General features: G+C 48.1%; 2 protein-coding genes across 8 annotated transcripts in view; one reads left to right on the top strand and one right to left on the bottom strand.

The window, feature by feature from the left end:
• The window catches only part of ANAPC1 (anaphase promoting complex subunit 1), a 180,736-nt gene that overhangs the window by 69,827 nt on the left and 82,928 nt on the right, over positions 1–27,981 (top strand). For 2 of the 7 annotated variants that reach the window (XR_012065179.1, XR_012065178.1), the window contains exons 47-49: positions 1,364–1,498; positions 2,228–2,355; positions 12,968–15,103. Coding sequence is in view for 5 of the 7 variants with exons in the window: in XM_072951459.1 (XP_072807560.1) it covers positions 1,364–1,498; positions 2,228–2,343 (251 nt within the window). In the remaining 2 variants the exon portion in view is untranslated. Of the gene's footprint in view, positions 1–1,363; positions 1,499–2,227; positions 2,581–12,967; positions 15,159–27,981 lie in introns of those variants that run through there. The other 5 variants (XM_072951457.1, XM_072951456.1, XM_031692069.2 and 2 more) reach the window with 3 other exon arrangements.
• On the bottom strand, positions 9,621–14,851 carry LOC116285885 (putative speedy protein E7). The gene is made up of 10 exons (XM_072951460.1): positions 14,766–14,851; positions 13,797–13,896; positions 13,519–13,632; positions 13,218–13,334; positions 12,837–13,034; positions 11,269–11,327; positions 10,876–10,961; positions 10,198–10,372; positions 9,996–10,093; positions 9,621–9,792 (listed from the first exon to the last, which is right to left on the bottom strand). The coding sequence occupies exons 2-9, from the start codon at positions 13,810–13,812 to the stop codon at positions 10,034–10,036; spliced, it is 825 nt and encodes a 274-aa protein (XP_072807561.1). The 5' UTR covers positions 13,813–13,896; positions 14,766–14,851; the 3' UTR covers positions 9,621–9,792; positions 9,996–10,033.

Raw genomic sequence — 27,981 nt, 5'->3', positions numbered from 1 at the left:
CTGCAGTAGCCAGTCCATTACTCTTTCAGTCCTCACTCTTAAATATCTCTTGACTCTGTCCACATTTTACTGCTTCTGTCCTAGAACAGAACCCCACTTGGACAACCTGGTCCCCTCCAGTTCCCTCAGAGCACAGAGCTCCTGCTCACTACTTGACCGGACTGCTTCCCCTCCCAAGAACCTCTTCCTCTCATGCTCTGCCTGCCCAACTCATACTCATACTTGCAGCCTCAATTTAAACTCCCCTTCCTCCTAGGCCTCTAAGGCCACAGGCAGCTGTCCTGCCATCTTTATTTCTCTCTCTCAACCTTTTTCTCTGTATCAGAATGCCTTTGTCCTGACTCAACCTGGCGTAAACAGTAAGGACACAGATGAACATACATAATTGGAAGTCCACAGTACGGCAGGCTGAAGGGTGGTCCTATTCCAGTGGCTTCAGCTCCATTTCTCTGAGGCTCCCTCAGCTATACTCTCTGCCATGGCTTTGTCCTTAGGGTACTTTTTTTTTTTTTGATGGCAATAAAATAACCATAACAGTTCCTTGCCTTGAGCTCAGCATCTTGCTCAGAGAAGAACAGTGTTGCTTCCAGGAGCTTTGCCATAAGAATGAGGAAACTTCTTTCCCAAAAGCCTCTAGCAGACATTTTGTCAAGCATTTCCTCCTGTCTCTAGCTTGAACTGGAGCTCATGCACATTCCTCAGTCAGTCCCTGTGGCAGAGAGCGTCTCTCTCTGAATGGCTTAGCTCTGCCTGTCCCCGAACCAGTCACTGTACCAGGGGAATGGGGCTGCCTTGATTGGCCCAGACCAGTGGTTCTCAAAGTGTGGTCTCTGGAGGATTAGCAGCAGGATCACCTGGGGACTTGTTAGCAATGCAGTTTTTCTGGCCTCATCCAAGTAATTGTGGGGGTGGGGCCCAGCCGTCTGTTTTTAATCAGTCCTCTAGGTGATTCTGATTCATGTTCAAGTTTGAGAAGCTCTGACCAAGACTAATCAGGATCCGGTCCTGGAGTGGCAGTCAGTCCCCTCTAATGCTGCACGGTGGGGGGAAGGGTGGTAATAAAGTGGGTGTTTGGGGAGACAGGTGACCACTGCACCTTCATGGCGCGCATCATAATTTGTGACTAGCTTCAGTTTGCATCATTGGGTACGTAATATCTCTGTCCCCCACAATACTCCAAACTCGGCAGTGACAGGCAGTCATCTGCTTTACCCCAGTAGCCTTAATGCCCAGCACAGGGCCTGTCTGGCATACGGTAAGTGCTCGATGAGTTCTTGATGAAAAAGTAACAAAAAGAAGGCATTCCTTGGGCCGCTCAGTTCTGTAGTGAGTCGGTTCTGTTCCATTTGTGTTTCTCTCACAGCTGGGGGTGACGTGTGTGTGCACGCCTACCTCAACGGGCAGCCCTGTGGGGAAGCGCAGCTGAGCATGCTGGCCTGTTTCCTCGTCTACCACTCGGTGCCGGCTCCACGGCACCTGCCATCTATCGGCCTGGAAGGTAACTGCATGTCTGAACCCTCTCCAGCACCTGCGTTACCCACGAGCGGTTTTAGTTCCCACTAACGGTGGGAGGCATTTCTCCTGAGTTATTTTCTCTAGTTAGGTTTTTCCGCTTTATTCGGGTTTGGGTTTTATTGTTGAGAATTTTTTCTGAGTTCTTAACAGGGCCCAACTACCAGTGTATACTGATAAACCAAATGTTCATGTTGTTCTTCTCTGTTAATTGATTTTTGTTGTAGTTATTTTTCTTTATTTTCTGGGTTTTCAGTTTGGATTTTTAAAAATCATATAATACTGATTTCTGATATTGTAAAGCTTTACAGTGAACAGGTACCTTGTTTTTTGTGTGTCTGAATGTTTTCCTAATGGAGAGTTTAAGATATTAGCACCTGACTGTATTTTTCTGAATGTAGAATCAGATACAGATAGGCGGGCACACTTATTAATTATATTTAAATAATGTATGTATTTAAACGGTATTAATAGTTTCACATACAGCATAGGTCCCTTCCTGAAGTGCAGAATGGATAAATTAAAAAGTTATATAAATCATTACAGTGCACTAGGGAAATTCATAATTTAAATACAGTCTTTTGGTGATTGTTTTCAAAGGGAAGAATGCCAGCTTTAAACATGATCGTGTGTCTGAAGCTTTCTTCAGAAAGGATGTATGGCTGAATTTATTTGGAGATATGACCCTTCCTCCCACCCCTTTCCATTTCCGTAGGGAGCACGAGCTTTGCGGAGCTCCTCTTCAAATTTAAACAGCTGAAGATGCCCGTGCGCGCTTTGCTGAGATTGGCGCCTTTGCTTCTTGGAAATCCACAGCCAATGGTCATGTGATCATGTCTGGTGGTAAGCCTACCCTGAAACATGACTTCTGCACAAAAGCGTGACCAAACAACAAAGCTAAAGGGACATTTATAAGTTTTATAATATAGCTGGGAGGAAGTGACCTGCACAAACCTTAATCTAAATGTTTTAAATATCCCAGAGACTCTGTTGCTGTCGGCATTAACATTATATGGTATATAACAGTGAGTTAAAATTTACTTTTGTAAATAAAATTCTTTGGTTTGATTTCAAAACTCTGGATGATTAGTTTGGGGTTTCAGAGAATAGACCAGTCTGCTGGGATGGATATTGGTTTTTTAAGTCTTCCAGCTATGGTGATTCAGGTGAAGTGACTTTATGCACAAAAATGCGAAGTTTTTAAAGAAGCCCTGTCATAAAGTTTTACTTTCTGCAGCAGCAAAAACCCTTGTTGCATTTTCTAAGGTGTCACCATTACCTGGTCAGAAGTAAGTTTGTACTTCCTGTAATGGTGCCAGACATCCCCATAGTGTGATCAATTGTCTTGAAAAGGAGATTTATACTATAATGAAGAGTTGCCCAACACGAAGCCTGCTCTAAATAGAGAAAATATGAAATTTCCACTCCAGAGAGGTCTTCAGAAATTGTATTTTTAAATAAAAGACAGTTCATTTTCACTCACGATTTTGAGAACGTACGTGTGTGTCGGGCTCCTGGACTAGACGATGACGAAGGTATTCATGTACAGGTGTGTCCAACCTCAGATTTCCAGTCCAGGAAGAGGGCGGCTCCGTGCTGCCCTGATTCTGACGTGCACCTGTGTGTCCTGAATGGCCGGTGGGGCCGTAAACTGGTAGAAGCTGCAAGGCCCATCCAGTGATTTCATGTTTCCGCATCCTGAACTGTGGGGTTTAGCTTTAAAAGTAAAAATTAAGGCAAACAGAGATGTTTCCATTGAGATCCTGACAAAAACCAATGTGACATTTGCTTCTGCAAAGGGGGCTCGTGTCTGGAAGGCAGACGTCTTGAGTCAGTGGTTCTCGTCAGACCCACCTGTGCCCCGCCGGGGACTTGCCCTTGCTTGTGACACGTCAGCAGAGTGGCTGATTGGGAGAAAGAAATGTGCTTCCCTTCACACTTACATAATTTTTCTTCTGCTTAATAGAGAAAAGTTAAAATGGTAGATTATGGGAGGTCCATGTGAATCAGGATATGAAGAGCTCAGTATGTGGGCAACTTGCTATCTTCACTCTTCCTGGTTTATAATTTGTAAGCCCTTCTCTGATGGAAGAATGACTTGAGTTATTTGCACACATCTGAATGAGCATGTGTGAGGGAGAACAGTCATTAGAATGTTGTCAACAAGAGCAGAACTGAGGCCGCAGGAGGGGGAGAGCAGGAGAGGCATGCAGGTGGCCTGCGAACAGCCTTGTCTTTATACTTGGGGCCTGCTGAGGGGCAAGGAGGGTCTCCTGGACAGTCTGCTCTTGAGCAGACGTGCTAGGTTCATGGAAGAAGTCAGTGCAGCCCTGTGTGGGCACTCGAGAAATCTTGAGAGTGTAGTTCTCACCATCCAGAACATTTTAGCCTCCCCACAGCCGTGGCAGGGGAAGAGCTGGAGAAGTGCCTCCGGCTCTTAGTGTTTTGGCCCAGGAGTGGCACAGGCCCCGTCCGCTTTCGGCCTGTGGGCGCAGAGTAGTCAAACTGGTCCACCCCCTAAGTGCTCTTCCACAAAGGGGAGAGCCAGACACTGGTCAGTGCTAGTAACGTCTGTCACGGTATGACTCTTGACTGACTGGGAATTCCTTCCAGCCAGCTTTTCTACTTACACAGCTGGAAATGGACAGAATTAAAGAACTAGTGCCATCACACACACTCAGCACTCGGAGAGGGTGGCCCTGCTTCCCTGATGGATGCTGGCACCTGTGCTCCTCCGCTGGGGGTCTTGCCAAGGAGTGTGGGCGTGAACGTGTGGGCAGTTCTGAGGCAGAGACCCTGGCCTTAGCAGGAGGACACTACTGGGTTAAGCCCTACAAAACTTCTCCTTGGTGCTGTCTAATCTTCCCTGAGTGAGGCCTCTTTCTCACTCTTTGTCTAGAAACCAGCTGACTGCACAGCTTATGGAGAGGGGCATGTCCCAGCTGAGGGGACCTCCTGACATCCTAGAGGAGGCAAGCAGGAGGGGAGCTCTCGTCTCTCAGCCCGATGATCAGTGTGCAGACCCACTTGGCGGGAGGCCGATGAGCCTGCTGGGCAGACCAGGCCAGAGTGTGGGGGCCGGGATTTGGAGTGGAAGCCAGAGAATGGGAGCTGAGGCCGGAGCTGTCAGAGGAGTGGATTTGTGCTGATTCCAAGGGAAGCACATGCCAAAGCCCAGGCTGAGGGGCGGGAGTGGGCCAGGCTGGTAGGGGATATCGGGAGCTGAGTGAAACTGAAGGCCCTGGACCAGTCTGAGACCAAAGCAGGAAGTCTTTGTTGCCTCCTTCATACAGGGTTGAGGGCCCCTCTTCTGGGTTCCCCAGCCTCATACTGACCAAATGTGGAAAATGCCTCACTGCATGAAGATCTCTCCAGTTAAGTAAGCTCTGAGGGAGGGGATAGGATTTGGTCACCTCTGTACCCCTAATGTCTGCAGTTTCCAGCCAGCAGTCGAGGGAAGCAGAGGTGAGGTCAGAGAAGCAGCTACTGCAGAGGGTGTCCCCAGGCTGGAGGCCTCCCTCGGCCCCCAGCCTGTACTGGGCAGGTTCTGCCTGCTCTACAGAGTTCCCAGGTGATGTCTTTTCCTGCTGCCAAGGCCAGGTCCCCTGTACTCAGAAATACATTGGTTGCTTCTCATTACAGTCACAAGCTTCAGAAGTCTTTTTTGGTTAAATTTTTTAAAAAATCCCTGGAACATCCTTGATTTTTGCCCGTGGATGACTTGCCTGTTGGTCACCCTCTTGCTCTGCTCCATCTCATGTCCTTGAGTGAAGGTGAGGCTGGGATGGGGAGTGGGGGCTGCTGCAAGGGCAGGACTTTCAGGCTTCTGACGAGCATGACCCAGATCAGGTAGCTGCACCGGAAGCTCCCTCAGGCAGCATCTGGTCCTGCCCCTTGTTCTACAGCCCAAACCCTGCGGCTCAGGGAGGGAGGTAGCTGGCCCCGGGCCACCCCGCTCCCCATCGCAACCCTAACAAGCTTGGGGTCCCAGACCACACTGTTTCTACCCAAGAACCTGGTCCCTTCCTGCCTTTCTTCTTGGTCCAGTAGATGCTCAGGAAGAGGCAGATTTAACGTAAGTTACGAGGACGTTGCACCAGGCAGAGTTTATGAACTCCTTTAAAAAGCAAATTGATTCTTCCTTTCTCTGTGCATCTTTAGAAAAACGAAGACTTCTGTGTAATTTCTTGGAATTAGGTTAATTGAATAGTCTGTGTGTTGCTTTCTTGGTTTTATAACAACAATCTCAATTAAAATTTTAGCTAAAAGTATTTCTTTCATGGTACATTAGAATATGAAACAGGAAATTTAGGAAAAGAATTAACTTTATACTAAGTTTAGTGAAAATCTGACATCCTTAATTTCCACTGCTTTTACTCCAGTACTCAGGTGTGAAGTCTGTTGCCTCATGTCTGTGGTTAATGGTGCCATCCTGAGTCTTGTGCAGGCGCAGTGCCTTGTGAAGCTGTAGACCATGTGCTCTGAGCGCCTAGACGTGCTGGATCCTGATCTGGGGAGTCACGTGGGGAGGGGGGACTCATCACAGGGACAGTGGCTGGAAGCTGGTTAGTGCCACTTGTGTTTCGTTCACTTGTGTTTATTTCTGTGCGTATCTTCCACTTACTAAGAATATTTTCAGTTTGCTTACTGTACCATTTCAGAGATTAAGAAAATATTTTGGGTGAATGTGTGTAACTCTGGAGTTGAAGAAAGCATCATCCACAAATCCACTGTAACCAGCATCCCTGGCTGCGGTTTCCTGCCCCATAAGATCTAAATGGGCTGCGCTCCAGCCCTCACGTGTTAAAATCTCTGCAAATCCCAGAGGAGGGCGTCTGTCATCTCCCTGCAGACTCCCTGTGCCGCACAGGTACACCTGTGGTCATCCCCTGTGTCCTTTGTGGGGGCTGGGTGTCACCTTAGCATTTTCACCTCCTCTTCTGTCTCCTCGGCTTCCACCTGTGCTTCCCACGTGGGGCCAGGTGATAGTGCCAGGGCGGTGCCAGCGAGAGGCGCCCCTGCACAGCCCGGAGGTGGCAGGGGCGGCGGAACCGTTACAGGCAGACGCAGGGCACGGAGTGCACCCTGGCTGCAGGGCCTTCATACCAGCTCTGGCTGGTGCACCCCATTCTGCAGGTTTGCTGGGGCTTCTCCATCCTCTGCTCCAAAACCCCTTCCACCTGCTTCCTTTTATCAGCATCCTTTCTGCTTGGGTTCCCGAGCAAACCCTCTGATGCCTTGGTGGGGTGTAATGACCCAGATGTGAACAGAGTCCATCCCCGAGTCCCCACTCCTCAGCCTCCCCTGGACCTTGCCTGTGGAGTTTCCAGCGCTCGGTTATCCTCTCTGAGCTCTCACTGCTATTTGCCTGCCTTTTCCATGATCAAACCCTCAGTTGTTCTCTGAAACCCTCAGATTTCTTTGTAATCTTGTAACCCCTGCACTAACTTCCCCGATGGCACCAACCTCAGAGCTGCGGTGGCAGTGACTCCCTGAGTGGCCTTAGGTTCCCCCAATGTGCTGAGGGGACTCACGGACTCAAGGAAGAATGGGCAGTCTTCTAGCTGAGAAACTGGAACGCTGTCGGGTTGGCCCTGTTTGTGTCAGAATTCCCTGGACTGAGTCACTGGTGTGTGGATGGGGACAGTGTGTCCCCTGGGCCCTGTTGGCTTTGGGTCTGCCCCTCAGCGGCTGCCCTGGGGAGAGGACCAGCCCTTAGCACAACTGCTTCCACCTCGACCTTCTGCCACACTGGGTGTCACGGACTGCAAGTCCTGTGATTGCAGCTGGGAGGGTCAGGGACTCAAAGGAAATGCTAAACCCTCATGGGATAAAGCTGAAAAGAGTTTTTTTTTTTACAAAATCAACTGTTCTGTGAGGTTCCTGGCAACCTGGTCAGAAATTTCGTGGAGAAATTAGACATTTCCATGGGAAAAAGGAGGTGAAGAGCTAGACTGTGTCTGGCAGTTGCTGTTTTTACCCAATAATACTGTAGAGCAGCTGCCCAGTAATAAACCTTCCTGTCTAAAATAGCTGTGCAAAAAGATCGCTGTAAACCCTGAGCATTACTGAGCAAATCAAGCTGCAGTGGACCAGCCCAGGCCCCGGGATGGCCTTCAACTCTGGGCACCTGCCCTCAGGCCCCCCCACCCTCACCCCAAGTGACCTTCCCAGTCTGTCTGCAGGATTTTGAGCCTTAATTTTCCTAATTTTCCTTCCTTGGTGTAAAAATCACAATCCGTACGCTGAGTTGAGAGTGTGTCTATTGTTAGCACCTCTGAGTGAGTTAAGGATAATCCTACACACCGCACAGCTGGGTTTTGCTTTGTGATTCAGTCTGAAGATCTTTTTCTTTCAGCAATGAGTTCAGATTTATTAATACAAATAATATGACCTAAGTTGTCTCTTAATTTTTATATTCTTACATTATGTTTATACTGTACTTCTTGTATTTACTGGGTATCTTTATTTGGTCTATTTGCTCTGCTCTCAAAAATGTGTGGTCGTCGTGACCTCTGGCATTTAGGATGGCTTGTGTTCTTGTGACTGCATTCGACGTATGACTTCTTCACATGTTACTGTCTTCATGGGACTCCTCGAGTCCTCCTTTTCCTTACCTCGGCTTCCACTGTTCTGTTTCCAGCTTTGATGGCACATGGTGCCCCCCTGGCACCATTCATGAGCTCCCCCTTCTCTCTCCCTCCTCTCAGTTTGGAAGTTGGGTTATGTCTGTAATGCCAGAGTGAACAATGGCGTATGATCTCCCACCTTCTATTCGACTGTGTCAGCCTTGGTTGGCCCACCAGGGTGCTCCATGCCTTCCGTTAGTCCTTTGGCTGAAATTGCCCATCTCTTCTCTGGGTGAGGCTGCTGTCTAGCAGACTGCCAGGAAGGCCTCCGAGTACAGCTGTCCCTGAAATGCTCCTTGTCCTCCTGTCTTTTTACCACCTTCTGGTCACCTTTGGATTCTTCTCAGGTTCCTCTCCTTGGTGGTCCAGGCCTCTTCCTGGACTCTCTCCGTGCCTTCTCCCTCTCCCCATCCTCAGTCTCTGTAGAGGCTCCTGCTCTGGTCTCGTGGCTCCCTGGGCTGCCTCCTCCATGTTACTGCTAGACCCTTCCAGGGAATTCAGGAGTCAGGGCCTTTGTGGGCTGACACCCCTGGAAGGCTGGGGGCCGGTTTCAGCACTCCAGGTTCAGGCTGCTGTGGTCCAGGCTCTCCAGGCACCTCTGTCCTGCAGGTCTGAGGAGAGCTGGAGGCTCAGTGCTGTCTGTCTTCAGCTGCCTGGAGCCTGGGAAGGAGGCAGCCTCTCAGCGGGGGAGGGGGAGGCAGAAGGGGAGGAGGAGGAGTGGGCGGGAGCTACGAGAAAAGAGAGGAAGTGCCATCAGAGTGACAGGCAGCACCACAAGGTGCACAGAGGACAGGGGCTCCGACCTCAGGGAAATCAGCTGTCACCCCCATTGCTCTCTCGAGTGACCAGACCCAAGAGGGGCCCCAGCAACTGACATTTTTCTTTTCTTTTATTGTGATAAAAATACTATTTTCTTTGGAATTTTAAGGCTCTTGATATACAAAGTGGGAGTATGTAGTCCTGACATATTCTTGGTCCTCAAATAAAAAACTGGGTGAATGAAACTTATATCAAAGTTGGTTTATCTCAAAACACACTTGACCTGCTTTCCTCTCTTCTTTCTCCTGGGGTCAGAACGAGCCCCGTCACCCCCTGCAGCGAGGGGCTCAGCTCACAGGATTGCTCTAGTGCAACCGTCTGCCCAAGCAGGGTGTTCCTGATCCATTTCAGTGAAGGACTCCCTCCGCTTCAAGTAAATCCGCACAGAAACACTAAATTTGAGCCAAAGAAAACAAATGCTGGAGCGTGATGCTAGTCAGGTGCTAGGTTTCTATAAATGTCTTGTCTGCCGTGTGCTTCCACACAGTTCTGCATGTGTGCTTGTTTCCTTTACTTTCCAGCAATTTTATTTGTTCAGAGACTCGAGAGCTCTAGGAGCTCCGTCCGTCCATGGTGACCCTAGACCCTGACACATCCTTCAGGGACGCAGCTCAGGGGAGCTTGCATCAAGCGGGAGCAAAACACACAAGACTTCTGATGACGTGTTGGAATTACTCTTTCTCTTTTTTCCCCAAGAGCCACCATGGTAACAGCTCCTTTTCCAGAAAGGATGACCTCAGTGTTTTTCATGTATTTATATTTAAAAATTTCAACTCAGATCAAAACCCTGCAGAGATTTTCATTACTTAGATCAGCATGTCCAAGAGTTTTCCTAAAAAAAAAAAAGAAAAAAGAAGTTGATATGCAAATTGGGACCTCAGACATGGTTCCATAATCAAATCCATTTGAAGAATTTTGAAATCAACACAGTAATTACTTTCTGTGCCAGGGGAGGTCTCAGAGCCCTTACTCTGCTAGCAATACATTAAGGGATGCAGTGGCGCTTCCTCCAGTCCTGGAGGTGACTGCACTCACCTGGACCCCCTGCAGCCCCCACTCCATTCCTTGGGGACCTAGGGGGTGCATTGGCGCACCCGACTCCAGACCCAGTGATTTGGGTTCTGGGCCTGGATCTGAAAGGGAAGCACCGCAGGGTGAGCACTTGGAGGAAGGGCCCAGCCCCACGACTGCTGGGGTGCCCCTGCCTCATCCCCGACAGGCCTCACCCCCGACAGACCTCCTCACACAGCTCCAGGGTGACCCAGGCTCGGTGCCCCATCGCGTGGAAGAATTCCACCTTCAGCTTGAGGAACTCCTTGTAGAGGTCTGGCCAGTGCTCCCTGCCGAGCAGGAACTGGAAGATGCTCCGCTTGGACGTGGGGTTGTCCTCCTCCATGTCGGAGGCGATGTAGCTGCCACCGAGACAAGAGGGCAGGCTGGTCCCAGCCCCAGTGAGGGCTCCCAGCCTCAGGGTACCGAGGTCACCCCGGAGGAACCAGGGCTTGAGGCGGTATATCCAGGAGAGGGGGCCCAGGGAATCCCCATCACCTGGGGGACCCGGGTCCAGAGGAGGCAAGACCATCCTCAGCACCAAGCCCGCCAGGCCCCAAGCATGCTGTGCCGGGCCCAGGCCAGTGTTCTGGCTGTCATCGTTTCCTTGGGGTTTTCCCGCTTAGGTCACTTGGTCTCTGGGCAGCAAGTGGTTTTCCCTGGCCCTGTTCATTATCCCGTGAACCAACTCATTGCCTGCCCTGCCCTGACCACGTGACCCCTGAAGGCCTTGTCTGCTCTGGGCCAAGGGGAACCACCACTGGGGACCCTTCCAGGCACATTGGCCAAGCTGTCTGTCGGGACAGGGAAGCTGGACTGGGGGACTGGGGCAGAAGTGAAAGCAGGTCCCCGAGGAGGTGCTCACAGGGCCAGGAAGAAGTGGATCCTGTTGTAGAGGTGACCCGGCAGCCCGACGCGGCCAAAGTACTCCACCACCATGGAGAGCAGGTACTGTGTGGAGACAGGGTCCAATGGCGGGGCGGCCAGGGCTCGACGGAAGGGAGGGTGTGAGGGGGCCAGCTGTCCCGCCCCCACCCAGGACGGCCTTGCTGAGGGTCTCATGGCCCTTTGATGTGATGGAGGAGATGCCCAGGGCCAGGGCAGGGCACCAGCGGTGCATCCTTCCTTCCTCTCTGGCACCAAGGGCAGGTCTCTCCAGGGCTTCTCTAGCCCAGGAAGACACCTTGTTCTCTGGACCTACCCCCATGGGATGGTGACACTACAGACTTCTCAGTCTCCATTTTAGTGCTGCAGGTACCTTGTCAGACACTTTCAGGAAAATGTCAGCTTCCAAGAAGCTCTGGATAACAGGATCCTCTGCAAAGGAACGGAGAATTGATGAGGGCCTTGGAGCAGAGAGCCTGGGGTGCGGGGCATTTCACAGGGAAGAGGAAAGCTGGAGCCTTCTCCCAGTTCCTCTGTCTCATGAAGCAGAGGCAGCTCCCTTTGCTCCAGGTGGGCCGGGAGCCCTAACATCGGTGACAGCTGTGACAGCTGCTGCTCTTTGCGTTGGCACAGATACAGTGAGTCTTAGCTTCAGGGCTCAGACTTTGATAGTTATTAAATCTTCAACGCATGGGAAGTGATAAGTGTGTTTCATGCAGAGATGTGGCCTGGCTCTCAAAGTTGAACAAACTGGCCTAAATCAAAGCTTGGATGTGGCGCTGGGCCTCTGTGACACCACATCCATGTCAGTAATGCTCAGACTGTGCAGAACTTTTCTGCTCCATCTGATAACTGAGCACCTTGGATGGATAGTGGAGAGTTCATGACCCCTGGGGACACTGGCCCTCCTGCCCTCCTTTTTCTCTGGATCCCCTCACTGGTAGGAGGATCACCTACCTGGCAAGCTCATCTGGGATTAAAGTTGTCCCCTGGAGATGCCATTTTCCAGTGATGACCTGAGGATGCCAGGTCCCCCTTGTCCTTCACTCCTTGCCCTGGACAATGCCATTCGCCCAGATGGGAGGATGGAGGGGCCACGGATCACTTCACCCTCCCTGACCCTTCTCCAGGCAGCCTGGCTCTCAGAGGAGCGCCATCCAGTAGAACTTGCTGTGATGATGAAAATGTTCTATATCTCTGCTGTCCAGGATGGCAGCCATTAGCCATGTGGGGCTACTGATCGTTTGAAATGTGGCTGGTGAGCAGGGGAACTGTATTTTAGACACTTACTTAACTCATTTAGAATTAAATTTGAATAGCTGCATGTGGCTAGTGGATGCTGCGCTGGACAGTCAGCTCCATGTCGTCCCCAAACCTGCCACACCCAGTCCTGCCCTTGGCCCTGACATTGCCTTCTCCGCAGACCTTCCCTGGGTATCCCACACTGTAAAGCTTTCCTACTCTTGTACACGCCCCATCTCTAGGTTTCATTGCCTTTTTAAGAATTTCCTTCTTTGCATTTGTCACTGGCTGAGAGCAACTTATTTCTGTGCATGTTTGTGTGTGTGTGTGTGTGTTTTGTCTCCTACTTTGAGCATTAAGACATCAAGACCTAGTTTGTTCTTTCATCATTAATCACTAATATCTTAACTGGAAGAAATAAACGTGGGCAGAGGATTCCCCCCTTGATTTGTCCTGGAATGTCTTGATAATTGAACACTCAACTATGAGCTGCTTTTTCACTTCTCCCTCTAAGAGCTTGTCTCAGGAAACCCTGTCAGCACTACAGCAGGACCAGAACGTGGACACGGAGCCATCTGCTCCCGTGCCACCTGGATGCCTGACAGCTTCAAGCCCTGGGGGAGGTTTGGGGATGATCCCAGAGCCACTGGGGTCCTCAGTTTGGAAGGGCCCGGGACTCCACCAGCTCAGAGCACGCACCCAGCAGCCGGTAGAATGCTTCTTGGTCTTCTGGACGGTAACTGGGTCTTCTCCTCTTGTTTATCCTGAGTTTCATCCCCTCAACATGATTGACAGTCCATATGTTCCTCTTCTGCCCTCTCTTCCTCCAGGACTTCAGTTCAGAGACAGCTTCCAAGGAGGTGGAATTGGAGGTCAGGGGAGTGCTCTTCCGGGCAGCTGCAGGAACAAGACTCCACGTGAGCACGGACCTGGCCCCCAGGGAAGTCCCGAGTGCTTCCCTTTCAGCTCACCCTGAAGCCTGGACCCTGCCCCCTGAGGACAGGATGACAAGTATTCCTCAGCAGGAACTGACGCTCCGTGCAGGGCCATGGAAGCTGAGGGGTGCCTGAGGACACATACCTGCCTTGACATCCACCAGTTTCTTCCTCTTGTGGCCTCTTGTCCTCCTGGTTCTCTGCTTGGGGACAGCCTCTGGAGGCTCAGAACTGGAGGCCGGAGGGCTCCTATTCCGAGGAGCTGCAGGGAGAGAGGACGGACCCTGTGTGATCATGGGAGGAACCCACCTGGGAAGTACTGGGTTCTTCCCTTCTCGGTCACCTTGAGGACTTTGCACGTGACATCTGAAGGGATAAGAGAAGAATGACCATCACCCCCTTTGCACTTGTCTATAAAGGAGGGTAGGAATTGAATTAATATTTACCTCTCTTTGCCAGGCGCAAGCTGCTCTCCTGTGCCTCTTTCCATGGATTAATCTGCCTGGGGGACGCCTCTGGAGACAGATGTGAAATTCTCTGGTCATAGATGTCTTTAATAACTACAGGTGAACAAGATAGTGACCTCCGGTCTCACCCTGGACACCTTTTCCCCTGCCCTGCAGGCACACACTCAGGGGAGTCAAGGGAGGAAGTGATGCTGGAGCCATGATAACCTGTCACCTTCATTCATTCAGAAACATGAAGGGTGAATGGCCACACACACCTGCTTTCCCTGCCATGCACTCCCTCTTCTGGCTCTGTTCCTGTTGGCTTGGAGCCGTCTCTGAGCAGCTGGTGTGGAGCTCGGAGGAATCCTGTCTTCTCTGGGTACAAAAAAAGGGGAAGGAAACCAACTTGATTCTCACCAGGCCATTTCTTTTTGCTTCATCTGCTTCTTGTGAAACCCAGTAAGAATTAAAATGGCAATAATAGTAGCTAACAGTTACTGACTGTTTATTGAGCTTCTGATATTGATATTGATCGATCAGTGCATGGAGAGTTACCTCGTTCAGTCTTTATAATGATCTGTGAGGTGAGGCGTATAACTTCCCTCGTTTGCAGTTAAGGAAGCAATGCTGTGATCTGTCTAAGGTTTGACCCCTGACTGTGGCTAGAGTTCTTTGGACTCAGGATTAGAGCTCGTGTCTGAGCAGTGCCCAAGGGAAGAATGGCTGGTGGCAGCGACACCACTAGTGTCCAGCGGGGTGACCTTCATGCTTATGGCATCAGCTCTGCCTGAGGATCCCTGTGAACCACCAGAAAGTCCTGGGCAACCAAGCCTGGCAGAAAGACGACCAGAGTGGCCCATGTCTGTCTGAAACAGTCCTTGAAGCTGATGGAGGCAGCGCCCCCCTCGAGAAGCCCAGTGTCGCTCGCCCCGTCTAAGGGCAGTGTTCCTCCCTCTTCTTGCTCTGCCCACAGTCCTCGTGGCTCCTGAGGCTCACGGGCGAGTTCTCCGGGAGTGACTTTGCTCTCTCCTCCTTCCGCAGTATTCGTTTTGTTCTCCTTCCACCCACATCCCCTCCTGTTCTCTCTTCCCTTCAAACTTGAGACTGGTTTGTCTTCCTTCTGTGTCCCCAGTCATTCATCTGGAGATTCACAGGTAACCCCTTCCACATCCCTTGCGACTCCTTTGGGAAAACATAGCTCAGGATCCAAGACTCAGTCTGGTACAGAAAAGAGTGGCACCCACCCTGAGTGAACACCTTGAGGCAGTGTCAAGACCTCGGCCCTCACACTTACTCAAGACGCAGCCTTGCAACAGCAGGAAATCGCCGACCGTGGCCAAGTGTTTGGGACCCAGTGGCGCCTGAGATTCCGGAGCCTTTGCCATGAGGCACTGATGACGTCACACCATTCCACCAGGAACTGCTCTTTGGTTTATAAAGGCACTCAAGGAAAAGGCCATGGGCCTCAAGGGGGAGAAATGAGTGTCCAGCCCGAACACGCAGGCCACCTCCTCTTATCCCAACATTACCTCCACCTTGAACCTCATCTTGTGTTTAATCAAGTTGATTAACGATTCCAAATGTAAGTGATATGTCCACCTATCCAAAAATGGAGAAAATACAAAATTAAAACTTGATTAATTTGTCATTCATAATGAAGAGTTATTAATATAATTTATTTTTACTGTCTTTTTTTTCTTATTTGTGTTTAGCTGCAATCATATTAAGATTAAAAACTTTTAAAGTTTTATCATACAGAGAGATCCTGTATACCCTTCACCAGATTTCCCCCCAGTGGTACAAACTTGCGTAACTATATAGCGCAGTGTCACAATAGGAAATTGACACTGGTGTAATCTGTTGACCTTATTCAGATTTTACCAGTTTGATATGCAATCGCTTATGTATAGATTTAGTTCTATGCAATTTTATCACGTATGTGATTAAACTCATGTACACCACCACCAAGATACAGAACAGTTCTGTTAGAACAGGTCCTCATACTACTGTTCTGTACTATCCCACCCCAACCCCTGGCAGCCACTAATCTCTTCTCCATCTGTGTCATTTTGTTATTTAAAAATATATAAGTGGAAACGGTGTGTAATCTGATTTGGCTTTTTTTTTCTTTTTACTTTGTATGATTCCACTGAGAACTACTTAGATCATTGCATATGTCAATAGTTTATTCTTTTTTATTGCTTGGTGGTAATCCATGGTTGTATGGTAAAGCGCATATTTAGTTTTGTAAGAATCTGCCACACTCTTCTAGAGCAGCCGTATCATTTTACATCCCCGCCAGGCGTGTCATGAGTGATCCTTTCACCACATCATTGCCAGCATGTGGTGTTGTCACTATTTTTTTATTTTAACAATATCTCATTGTGGTTCTAATTGGTATTTCCCTAATAGATAATGCTGTTGAACACCTTTCATCTGTTTTTTTATTTTTGCCATCTGTATATCCTCATTGTTGAAATGTCTGTTCATGTTTTTTTCTAGTGGAATTACTTCTTTGCTGTTGAGTTTTGAGAGCTTTTTATGTATATCCCAGATACACATTCTTTGTAAGATACGTGGTTTGCAAATATTTTCTCCCAGTCGATAGCTTGTCCTTTCATTCTCTTAATAGCCTTTCACAGAGCAGAAGCTGTAAGTCTTTGAGATCTGATTTATTACTTTTTTCCTTTTTTGAAATGTACTTTTGGTGTCAGTCTGAAAGCTCTTCACCTAGCCCTGGGTTCCAAATATTTCTCCTACGTTTATTTTCTAAAAGTTTTACATTTTACATTCATGTCCATTATCTACTTTGAGTTAATTATGTGAAGTGTGTGTGAGGTTTAGGGTAAAGTTCAGTTTTTTTTTCCTTAAATTTTAATTATTATTTTTTAACTTTTTTAAATTGAGTTATAGTCATTTTACAATGTTGTGTCAAATTCCAGTGTAGAGCACAATTTTTCAGTTATACATGAACATACATATATTCATTGTCACATTTTTTTTCACTGTGAGCTACCACAAGATCTTGTATATATTTCCCTGTGCTGTACAGTATAATCTTGTTTATCTATTCTACATTTTCAAATCCCAGTCTATCCCTTCCCACCCTCCGCCCCCTTGGCAACCACAAGTTTGTATTCTATGTCTATGAGTCTGTTTCTGTTTTGTATTTATGTTTTTTGTTTTTTGTTTTTTTTTAGATTCAGCATACGAGCGAACTCATATGGTATTTTTCTTCTCTTTCTGGCTTACTTAGAATGACATTCTCCAGGAGCATCCATGTTGCTGCAAATGGTGTTAAGTTGTCGGTTTTTATGGCTGAATGGTATTCCTAAAGTTCAGTTTTTTCATTGCCAGTGTTCTATTGTGCCAGTACCATTTGTTGAAAAGGCTGTCTTTCCTTCACTGAATTGTTTTTGCATCTTTGTCAAAAGTCAGATTTTGTTTCTACGTTCTGCATTATGTTCCAACAATCTACGTGTCTATCCCTCTACCGGGACCACGTTGCTTGATTACCGTAGCTGCGTGGTAAGCCTTAACGTCAGGTAGAGCCATTCCTCTTACTTTGTCCTTCTTTTTCAAAATTGCTTATGCTGTTCTAGATCCTAAGCCTTTTCTTATAAGTTTAAGGAGAAGCTTAGCTCTGTCTATAGAAATCCTTGCTTGGATTTTGAAAGGAATTTCATTATGCCTTTAAATTAACTTGGGGAGCATTGACATTGTTACTGTGTTGAGTATTCCAATCCATGATCACAGTGTGTCCTTTTAAGTGTTTGACTTCTATTCACAGTTCATCTAATTCTAGGTCTACTTATAGGTTGTCTATGTAGGTCATTAATTTATTTCATCAGCATTCTGTAGTTTTCAGCATTAAAGTCCTATACATGTTTTGTTTGATTTATACCTAAGTATGTACTTTTCTTTGGAGCAATTGTAAATACTGTGTTTTTAATTTTGGTTTTCACATGTATATTGTTAGTATATGGAAATATGATTGATCTGTGTGCTGCAAACTCACTGGATTCACTTATTCTAGGAGTTTTTGTGTATATTTCTTGGGATTGTCTATGTAGACAATCATGTTATCTACATATAGGGACAGTTATTTCTTCCTTTCCAATCTGTATGCGTTTTATTTACTTACCCTGCCATCTTGTGCTCACCGGAGTTCTAATGCTATGTTGAGTAACAGTGGCAGCAGTGGCACTTGCCTGTTCCCCATCTTATCAGGAAAGTATTCAGTCTTTCACCATTAAGTATAATGTTAGCTGTAGGACTTTTAAAATGTTCTTTTTCAAGTTGAGGAAGTTCCCCATCCATTCCTAGTTTTCTGAGAGGATTTTTTTTTTATTGTGAATAGGTATTGGATTTTGTCATATGATTTTTATGCATTAATTTATATGATCCTATGATTTTTTTAGCTTACTGGTATGGTGGATTATATATATTGATTTTTAAATGTTGAAACAGATTTACATCCCTGGAATAAATTCTACCTAAGTCATGGTATATAATTCTTTTTATACATTACTCGATTTTATTTGCTAGTATATTGTTGAGGATTTTTATATCTAAGTTTATAAGAAAAATTGACCTGTAGTTTTCTTTTTTTTATACTGTTTTTGTCTGGTTTTGGAATCAGGGCATACTAGCCTTATAAAATAAATTGAGAAATATTTCTCCCTCTTCTATTTTCTAGAAAATATTTTCTAAAATATGTGTTAATTCTTCTTTAAATATTTGGTAGGATTCCCTCCAGTGAAACCATTTGGACCTAGAGATTTCTTTTTTTGGGGAGATTTAAATTATGAATTCAATTTCTGTGATGATTAGAGGATTTTACAAGTAGTCTGTTTCGTCTTGGTTCAATTCTGCCTGTTTGTGGTTCTGAGGAATTGCTCCGTTTCTTCCCTTATTATCCTTGTACTGGCTGTAGGATTTGTAGTGATAGCCCCTTTTTCATTCTTTATATTAGTGATTTGTGTCTTCTCCCTTTTTCTTTGTCAGTCTTACTAGAGATTTACCAATTTTATTGATTTTTTTTCAAAGAATCAGCTTTTTGTCCCATTGATTTTTTTCAGTTGTTTTCTTATTTTCAATTTTACTGATTTGTGGTTGTATCTTTACTGTTTCCCCCCTTACTTGCATTGAGTGACTTTGCTCTTCTTCTAGTTTCTTATTGAGTAGGATGACTGCACAGGGAAGGGCCCTCTGAGACTGTCCTGCACAATCCCCGGGATACTTCTTAGTCTCTGTCATTCATGACCGTTTGTGTCCTTGGCCTTGGTGACCCCAATCCCTGCTGGTTTCCCTACCTCCCTGGTCACCCCCTCCAGCCCCGCCCCATCCCTGACCCAGACACTGAATGTCCTTGGGGCTAGACTGCTTTTCTTTCCTCCTATGTTCTTTTTCTGTTCAATTTCATGCTTCCCTACATGTCTTGGTTATTTATCACCCACATGCTGAGGACAGCTGGTATTGTATCCCTGCTGCCTCCTTAGTGGCCTCACACGTCTCAGATTCACTATACCCAGGACAATGCTCATACCTTTCAGATCAAGTGTACTGTTTTCTGGTGTTCCCTGTTTCACAACACGTTACCCCCATCCTCCCAGGGGGTCATCGTGACACCTCCCATCCTGTCCCCTTATGTCCAACCCATTAGTACATTCCTTTGACCCCAACTCCTAATATTTCCTTGAACCTGGTCACTTCTCCCCACCTCCTATGGTCTCCACCAGGTCAAGTCCCCGGCCCCTGTCACTGGCATCACCCAAGTGAGTTAACACTGGTCTTCATTCTTTTGTGCACAAACTAAACCACTTTCTACCCCAAAACTGGAGTGGTTTTTGAAAAGCTCAAATCCAATTGCGTCTTTAATGAGTTTACATTGCTCTGAGGTCACTGTGACATCTCTAATGGGGGAGGTCATCACCAGCCCCCTTCCCCTTCTCTCCCTCTGTTCCAGCCTGACCTACTGTGTCATGGCCAATGAGCTGCATCCCTCAGACTCTCCCAGGGACACTCTTCTTGCCTGGCCTCACCTGACAAGAAGCCCTCGGACCCCCACCCCCCACAGTGGGGTGCATGCACCCTGGCTCGATCAGAGCTCCCTGTCTTATTCTTCACTTCCATGTTCTCTGTTCTTGTTTAATGTCTACATTCTCCACGTGATTGCAAGCTCCCCAGGGCAGGGTCCAGGCTGGCTTGGACATTACATTGTTGAATCCATAGGGCTGCCATGAAGTAGATGTTCAGTAACTATCTGGTGAATGAATAGATTTCTCACTGAGGGAGGAACTGCAGGGGCTTCTGTTCGAGCCTCAGTGCAGACCCCAGATGTCTGTGCTGTTGTGTTGCTTCCTCTGACGCCCTGCAGCGCCCCCCGCACCCCGAGGCTGCTCCAGGCGCTGCCGTCTCCCTTGGATGGTTTACTTGACTCCATTCCTGCCAGCATCTCAAGCCTTGTCCCTCTCCCAGGACTTAGCTCTTCCTTCCCCTCAACAGGCACATTTTTGAAGTGATCACTCTTGGGGATTTTACATACTCATTCCCATTATTGCTCCGAATTCTTTGAGAATGGGCTTCAGAGCATGAATATCCTCAGTGGTGGCAATTTTCATAATTTAAGATTAGTTTTTATTTAGGAAATAGCCAAACATTTGTGGGCATCAGGGGTGCTCCTGCCATACGGTAGGTGATGGAGGGGTTCCCTCCTGCTGGTCTGCCTGGAGCCTGGCCAATCCATATTTGTTCAAATGAACCAAGAAATGAGGCAGTGGCTCCAACGTTGGGGATGCTCATTTGGCTGTGGATCTTTCAAGTAGGAGCTTCCAAACTGTTAAGAGGACACTCAGATACCTTCATGTTGGTGTGTTTGCTTTGGAAAATAGACAATAAAAGAATCATTATGTTATAGTTCCCCTTCCCAACAGCTGACCCAGCAGCCCTTCACTTCCCTCTGTGAAAGGTATTTAGCCCAATGATTGAAGCTCTCTGTGCCTTGGTTTCCTCACTTCTAAAATAAGAACCTACCTCATACAGATGTTACAAGGATCAAAGGAGATACATTTGTTAAATGCTACCTGGCAAGTGCTGTAAAGTTGCACACCCCAGTGGGGCGTCTGCCCCTCCTCCAAGTCTAAATGTGCACGTGGTGAATAATGCTGCGATGTCGGTTCCCCTTGTCCTGGCAGCAAGAGACCCAGCGGGCTGCCTCTTCAGACAGTAGCTCAGGTGTTAGGAGCCCTTCGCTAGGGAGTACAGGACTGGAGATCTGCTCCAGTGTGGGGCAGTTGGTTGGTGGCATTTCTCAGTCCCCTCCTACACTACAGGGTGGGCAGGGCAGTGGTCCTGGCCAGCTCAATGGCAGGTGGCAAAGCCCTGCCCACCTCTCAGGTGTTTGCTTGTGATCCCATCAGTGGCCAGTAGGTGGCACAAGACACACGCCACCACCACTAGCTTTGCCCCATTCAGCCTTTCTCAGGAGGGAAAGATCTATTTCTCATCCAGCCTGGGCTTTATGGCAATGCTTAACCACATGGAAGGGAGCATGCAATAACTACTGGTATTTCTGTAAACACGCACGCTAAGAGCAGCTGCCAGTGGGGATGAGGACAGAGGGAACACTCAGTGAGAGGGCTCTTGAGGACAGTCTATAAAAGGAAAACCCTGTGGGTTTTTAATTTAAGAGCCTTGCAGCTAACCTTTGTGACTCATCGAAAGAAACACTGAGAACCCGGAAGGACAACGATAATACATTTTTTGGATTGTAACCTGGTCCTTGTTCCACCCAGCCTCCTCCCCTCTCCCCCAAATGGCAGGTTTCAGAAGGGCCAGGCTGCACCTTCTGAATTGACCCGTTGGCTTGTTTTCCTATTCTTTGATCCTGGCAAGTTGCATGCTTCTTGGGCTCATCCTTTCTCTGGAGGAAAGTTTACTTGAATCTTATTCTTCTATTAATAAAATTGGCACCAGATGGATACAAAGCTCAAGAGGAGATGCATCACAACAAAACAAAAAGTGCGATCTGGTCACCAGTGGGGCAGTAAGGATTGGGAGCTTTTAATTTTAATATGTGTGGACACTGAAAAAAATTGTGATAAAATACACAACATAAAGTTTACCATCTCAACCCTTTTAGGTGTGTAGTTAGTTCAGTAGTATTTACTACATGCACAGTGTGTAACCATCACCACCATCCATCTCTGTAAGTTTCCCTCTTGTAAAACTGAGGCTCTGTATCCATTAAACACTAGCTTCTCATTGCCCCCTCCCTGTGAACCTTAGCAACCACCATTCCACGTTCTGTCTCAATGAATTTGACCGAGTACCTCATCTAAATGGAATCACGCAGTACTTGTCCATTTTGTGTCTGGTTTGTTTCACTTAGCATCATGTCCTCAAGATTCATCCACGTTGTAGCAGGTGTAAGAGTTTCCTTCCTTTTGAAGGGTGAATGATATTCCATTGTATGTATAGACCACATGTTGTTTATCCATGCCTTTGTTGATGGATACTTGGATTGCTTCCATCTTTTGCCTATTGTGAATAATTCTGCTGTGAACAGAAGTGTACAAATATCTCTTTGAGACTTGCTTGCAATTCTTTTGGGTTTATACGCAGAAGTGGAGCGGCTGGATCATGTGGTAGTTCTATTTTTAATTTTTTGAGGAGCTGCTACATTGTTTTCTGCAGCAGCTGCACCATTCCCACAACAGTGCACGAGAGTTCCAATTTCTCCACGTCCTTGCCAACACATGTTATTTCTGATTTTTTAAAATTTATTTTTATTTAAAAAATTTTTAATAGCAGCTATCCTAATGGGTGTGAAGTGGTGTGTGGACATGAGACATTGTATTTGTTTTTTTGTTTTTTTCTCGGACTTTGTCTTGAGTGGGCCGGGCAACGTGGTACCTTCTTAAGACAGTGGCAGTAAAGCTCGCTCCCCCCTGTGCCTTCTCCTCAGTTTCCACCGCCAGAGCCTTTCGTGTGTGGGTACATCTAAGTCGGGCCTCTCCACCCCGCGGCCCCACTGGAGAATAGATTCATTTAGACCAATCTTAGGTCGCTGGAATTTCCTGAGATGTCACCAGGCCACTGCTGAAGAGGACGCAGCTATAGGTCCTTTGAGGACAGGAGCCAGGCAGGCTGACTTATCCGCACTGTGCTGCCCCCCTGCCCGACCCCAGGCGGAAGGTCCCCGGAGTCGTTCCTCACCAAGCCGCTGCCTAGAAGGGGGCCGGGGAGGCTGGGAAGCTTCGGGTCCTCTGCCTGGTCACCAAACCTCCAGGCCTTTGAACCAGCCAATACCGCGGCCGGGGCTCGGCGCATGCGCATGTCTCCAACGGGGGCAGGCGCGCGGGAAGAGTGCCCGCGGGCATCGGCCAGACGGCCCCCTTGTCTCCTCTGGGGTCCGCTGCCGTGGGCTGTGCTGGGTCAGCCTCTTATTTCTAGAGTCATTTATTTAAAACAAAAACCCAAAAACCTTCTTGCACGTCTCCTAAGAGCTACACGCCGTGGCGGACACAAGTCGGAGACGGGCAGGCCGCGCTCGGCGAGCTGCGCAGCCTGGAGGCGGCGCCCGCGCGGTGCGGGGTGTGAGCGCTTCTCGGTGAGCGGCCCGCGTGCCGCGGGGCGGGGGCGGCGGGGTGCTGCCCTCGGGCAGGCCCGCACCGACTCCCAGACTGGCCACCGGTTTGCTGTGTCCTTGGCACAGATGAGAGCAGCGAGAGCTACTTTGGAGTTGCCAGGAGGCTTGAACAAGATAACGACGCAAATAGAAGCCTCTGGAACAGAAGCGAAGGTGCGTGTCAGTGCTCTCACTCTTTTTGCTCCAGCCGTCTGCTTAGCGCTAGATGCAAGTGTTGCTGAGCCCACGTTTAGGCAGAGAGAGGAGAAAGGTCCGGGTGTGAGAGCTGGAGCCTCGCTCTTACACCTGCTTTCAGTGGATAGTCAACAGGGACGGCTCCCTGGCAGACAGACAGGGCGGGTGTGCTCCCTGCAGGGGAGCGCCAGCCACCCCCTGGTCAGGGATGCGTCCCTGCCCTGCGTAGTAATGACCTCTTCCTAGTTAAACTGGGGTTAGGACTTCGGAAGGGCCTCGCTTTCCAAGTGAAGGCTCTGCCCGGATTTCTGCTGTGTTCCTGTAGTGAGCCAGTGGCCAAGCTGCCCAGAGGCAGGTACAATTCATTCAAGTGCAGGAGAATTCAAGTTTATTATTTAAAAAAAACATAATTCATTGAGCATTGTAAGCTTTAAGACATTTGTCGGCCGATAATGGGCTGTTCATGGGTAATGGCTTTTTATTAAATGGAGCTAATAACTTCTGGAAGGTTTTTCCAGTAATCATCTTGGTTAACGGTTTATAGTTTGCCCTCCACTGATCTGAAAATCTTTCTTCCTTTATGACACACCCATGTGATTACAAGGTGCCCCATTTTACAGATGGGGAAATGGAGGCTGCGACTAAGCATGCAGGAAGTCTGTGAGGGGGTGACTGGAGCAGACCTTGGGGGTCTGGGGGACATGCTGATTTCGGTCATGGCTTTCTACCATGCGCCCCTAATCCTGGTCGGTTCGCCTCTGTCTTTGGCTGTAGTTCTGTTGGTCTGAAATAAATAGAGTGCCAGATATTTCTCTAGCAAAAATGGGTTTATTAGGAATCAGCAGAGAATTGCAGTTTGGGGTCTGCAACTATGGTGAGCCACGTGCAAGGTCCCGCACAGCTAGGGAAAAAGGACTCTTCTGTAGAGGAGAAAAGGCAGTTGGAAGGGCTCTAGGAAACAAAGAATGGCTTTTCACCCGCCGAGTCCTTGCCAGGAAAGGAATGTTTCTTCCTCCTGTTGGGCTCTGCTATGTTTGCCGGGAGTGAGAGCTCCCTCTTTTGGTCTCCAAACTCTTATTTAATTCAGATTTCTGTTTATTAATTTTTTACAGTTCTGAGATACACCTGCTGGTGTTCAAGAAGCTCCTTTTCCAGGAGAGAAACTTAGTTTGCATCTCAGCTTTGGGGCAGGCGATTTAAAATACAACCTCGTTGTACCTGTGGGTGTGGAACTGAGGAAGCAAGTGATGAATGCAGATCCCACTTGGCCACTCATGAGCTAACGACCCCGCACATTTTCCCTGTAGACTAAATCTTTCCCCGTGTCACAGCTCTTCTTCTATTCACTAACCAAGAGCAGGATGTGACTGGCCATTTCTTTCCCTGGAGGGGCTACAGAGCACAGAGAACCCTCCTTCCTCCCGAGGGCGAGGAGCACAGCCCTTGGGAAGAAGAGGACAGAAAGTGGGGCCCACTCACTTGACCAAGATGGCTGGGAAATTTCGAAGGTTATATTCTTTGCTGAGTCAGGGCATTAGCTAGCCTCCTCCCTTTTTGCAAATTCACTGGAGTTCGGTTGCAAATGGCTCAGCACCTTCTTGTGGCTTTTGAAATCGAGAATGTAAGCTGCGTTCAGCAGGGACCGAGGGCCTCGGCCGGGGGTGCCCCACAGTCCTTTCATGCCTGCAACCTTTAATTTGGGGGCTATTGTGGTCTTGCTGATGTTTTTCAGGGTTTTGGCTTCAAGAAAATCTGTGATGATGTCTTTGTTATTTCGCAGAAATTGGTAGCAACAGCTGGCATGTGATGTGGTAGCGCTGGTTCTCCTGTTTGCCCAACACCTTTCCAGGACAGTGAGGGGTGGACAGGGAGTGTGGTCAGCTCGCTGACCTGCAGACACCAACTGTGGGCGCCTCACATGCCTGCTCAAGAATTTTCCCAGGCTCAGTGCGTATGTCAATTTGAAGAACATAATATACACAACTTCCATTGTCTGTCCTCCAGAGAAGGAGCTTCCTGGTTTGTCTCCTAGGGAGGAGGAAAGAGAGAATTTTGGTTCTCTAGAATCTGGCCAGACCCTACAGGGTGACAAGTCTCAGTACTTAACATCTGCAGTGTTCCTGTCCCTCTGACTTGCACAGACTCATCTTATTCCTTTGAACCACAGACACTCATGGCTCATATGACGTGGGATCTTTCGTGTTGCTTCTGATGAATTTCTACAGATCAGGTCCTTCTTTGGTGGCCCAGGAACTCACAGGGTTGATCCTCGGGGCGGTGTTCCCCTCTGGGCCCCTGGGGCACCTGCTCCATCTCTGCCTGTGCACCTTCGTGGTGCTGCATGAGTGATCACCTGGGACACACCCCTCCTCTGTGGGGGCCCCTCATTCTTGGGGGGATGGAATGCATCACCTCTGCGATGGAATGCTTTATGTCCATCTGCTTTCCCTGGAATACATCAGTGGTCAGGCTGTGGATCCCACGCTGGCTTTCTGAAGGTGTGTCCTGACATAGACCACCTTGTTGTATAAAGGACGGGATGAGGGGTTCCCTCCCGGCCTCTCATTCCACGGAACCATGGCTTTCTGTTGGAACAGAAGTGCAGACAGTGAGCATAGTCAAGAAGGACAGGGACAGTAGGGAGGGTGTAGCTCAGTGGTAAAGTGGGTGCTTAGCATGCGTGAGGTCCTGGGTTCAATCCCCAGCACCTCCATTAAAAAAATAAGTAAATATATTTATAATATATATATATATATAAATAAGCCTAATTACCGCCACCCCACAAAAAAAGAGAATTAAAAAACAAACATAAAAGAAAGGACAGGGACAGATTCTGCAGGCTGACTTTTGGAGAAGAGAAGTGAGGACCTTTAAAAAATATTGAGATATAATTTATGTAAAATAAAATTGACTCACCTTAATGAATTTTAGTAATTGTATGTGGTTGTGTAAATACTCCCACAGTGGAGATACAGAACACTCAGTTACCCCCAAGAGAGTCCCTTTAACCATCTCTGGAGTCACCCCCTCCCCTTGGCCCTGGCAACCAGTGACCTGTTTTCTGTCACTGCAGTTTTGCCTTTTCTAGAATTTCAGATAAATGGAATCAGACAGTGCGTAGTCCTTGCATCTGGCTTCTTTCACTCAGCATAATCTGTTTGAGGCTTGTCCATGTTGCTGTGTGTATCAGCTTGTTCCTTTTTATCGCCAAGTGGTTCTGCATTGTATGAACGCACCACAATTTGACTACACTCACCAGATGATGGACATTCAAGGTGTTTCTAGTTTGGGGTGATTATGAATAAAGCTGTTATGAGCAATCATATACAGGTCTTTGTGTGGACTCCTGTTTTTATTTCTCTTGGGTAAACACCCCCAAGAGTGGGTTTGCTGGGTCTCGGGGCAGATGTATGCTTAACTTTGTAAAATACTGCCTACCTGTTTCTCAAGGCGGCTGTAGCAATTTGTTCCCAAAATGGGTACTTTTAATCCAGGACGTAGAACTGGGCCTTCCTGACATCCACGGGTATCTATCCGTGCAATGATTTTCGAGAAGTTTATCGGATCCCACATGTAATTAAGGTATGTGGCTTTCAGGCAAAAGATGATTACATATCTCTGTATGAGACGGCCCCAGTTTTGAACTCTGAGGGCTGTACAAAGGTTTGTTTTGTCCTCCCGAGGAAACCAAATACATCCCGCCGCAGTCCGTGTGTGAGTCAGGGCTCCTGAGTGTCCTTTCAGCCCTCACGTGTCAGCTTTGCATGTGTGCCTCAAAGGGGAGTTTCAAGTTCATCCCGTGTTGAGATAATGCCCGAGGGTGAGAGGAAGAAATATCTCTGGCTGTCAAGTCGGGTGGAAAGCGATTAATCATGGAGATTCGGCGGCAGGCTGAACTGTTCTGTTCCCTGACCTTTATCTCACATGCGGCAGGGGCAGGCGGGGTCAGGTTTAAATCCAAGATGACAAGTGTCTGAGGCTAAGCAAGGTTCCTGCTGAATGCTTGCTTGGGGTCAGTGGCTCTGTGTCTCGCACCTGGTGAAAACTGACTCCCGATTGAAAGAGGAGTTATGGGCCTGACACACTTGTTGACTCGGCTTTGTGCTAGAACTTCCTGCATGGTTTTCAGAACCCTTTGGGTGTGCTGGGGGCATCCCGGGTTTTGGCAGCACCCGAGTCGCTCATTTGCCTTGGAAGCTCTCGGTGCCTCTGCACCTTCCAAAATGCAAAATGGTCGCTCCCCTCGGCTCCTTCAACCTCCTCGGGGAGTCGGCTTTGCCAGTCTCAACTTGCCTGTTTCACAGCAGGCATGTCCTGTGTGTGCGTGGTCCTGTTGTGTCTCCAGATCCTGTGATTTGTGGCTTTTAGACAATGTCGCTTATTCATCACCAGGTAAAATCTGGCCTCTGGAAAAAAATGGCTCTTTCACATTGTCCTAAGTTCTCAGGACGCTGCCTCACTTTTCCACCAGTTTCTGAGGATGTGGTTACTGTAGAACCCCAGTTTGTTTATGACTCAGCAGTAGGGATGGAGGTATGGTTTGGGGACACATGTGGAGGTTAAGACCAGGGTCAAGGTCAGCTGAGGTTCACTCCCTCTAAAGCCTTGTTGGAGTAGGGGGGTGTCTCTGTTTA

The sequence above is a fragment of the Vicugna pacos genome, chromosome 28 (genome assembly GCF_048564905.1).
Source record: "Vicugna pacos chromosome 28, VicPac4, whole genome shotgun sequence".
NCBI lineage: Eukaryota > Metazoa > Chordata > Mammalia > Artiodactyla > Camelidae > Vicugna > Vicugna pacos.
The sequence above is the reverse complement of the archived record's forward strand: the minus strand, read 5'-3'. Positions and strand labels throughout refer to the sequence as shown.

Bases quoted from the DNA above. Each gene is read 5' to 3' on its own strand.
- LOC116285885 (XM_072951460.1), bottom strand. The intron at 10,962-11,268 runs GTACCTGCAGCA...GTCTCCACACAG, and splicing joins TCCTGAAAGTGTCTGACAAG to TACCTGCTCTCCATGGTGGT. The intron at 10,094-10,197 runs GTCTGTCGGGGG...CTTCCCTTTCAG, and splicing joins CCCTGGAGCTGTGTGAGGAG to ATCCAGGCCCAGAACCCAAA.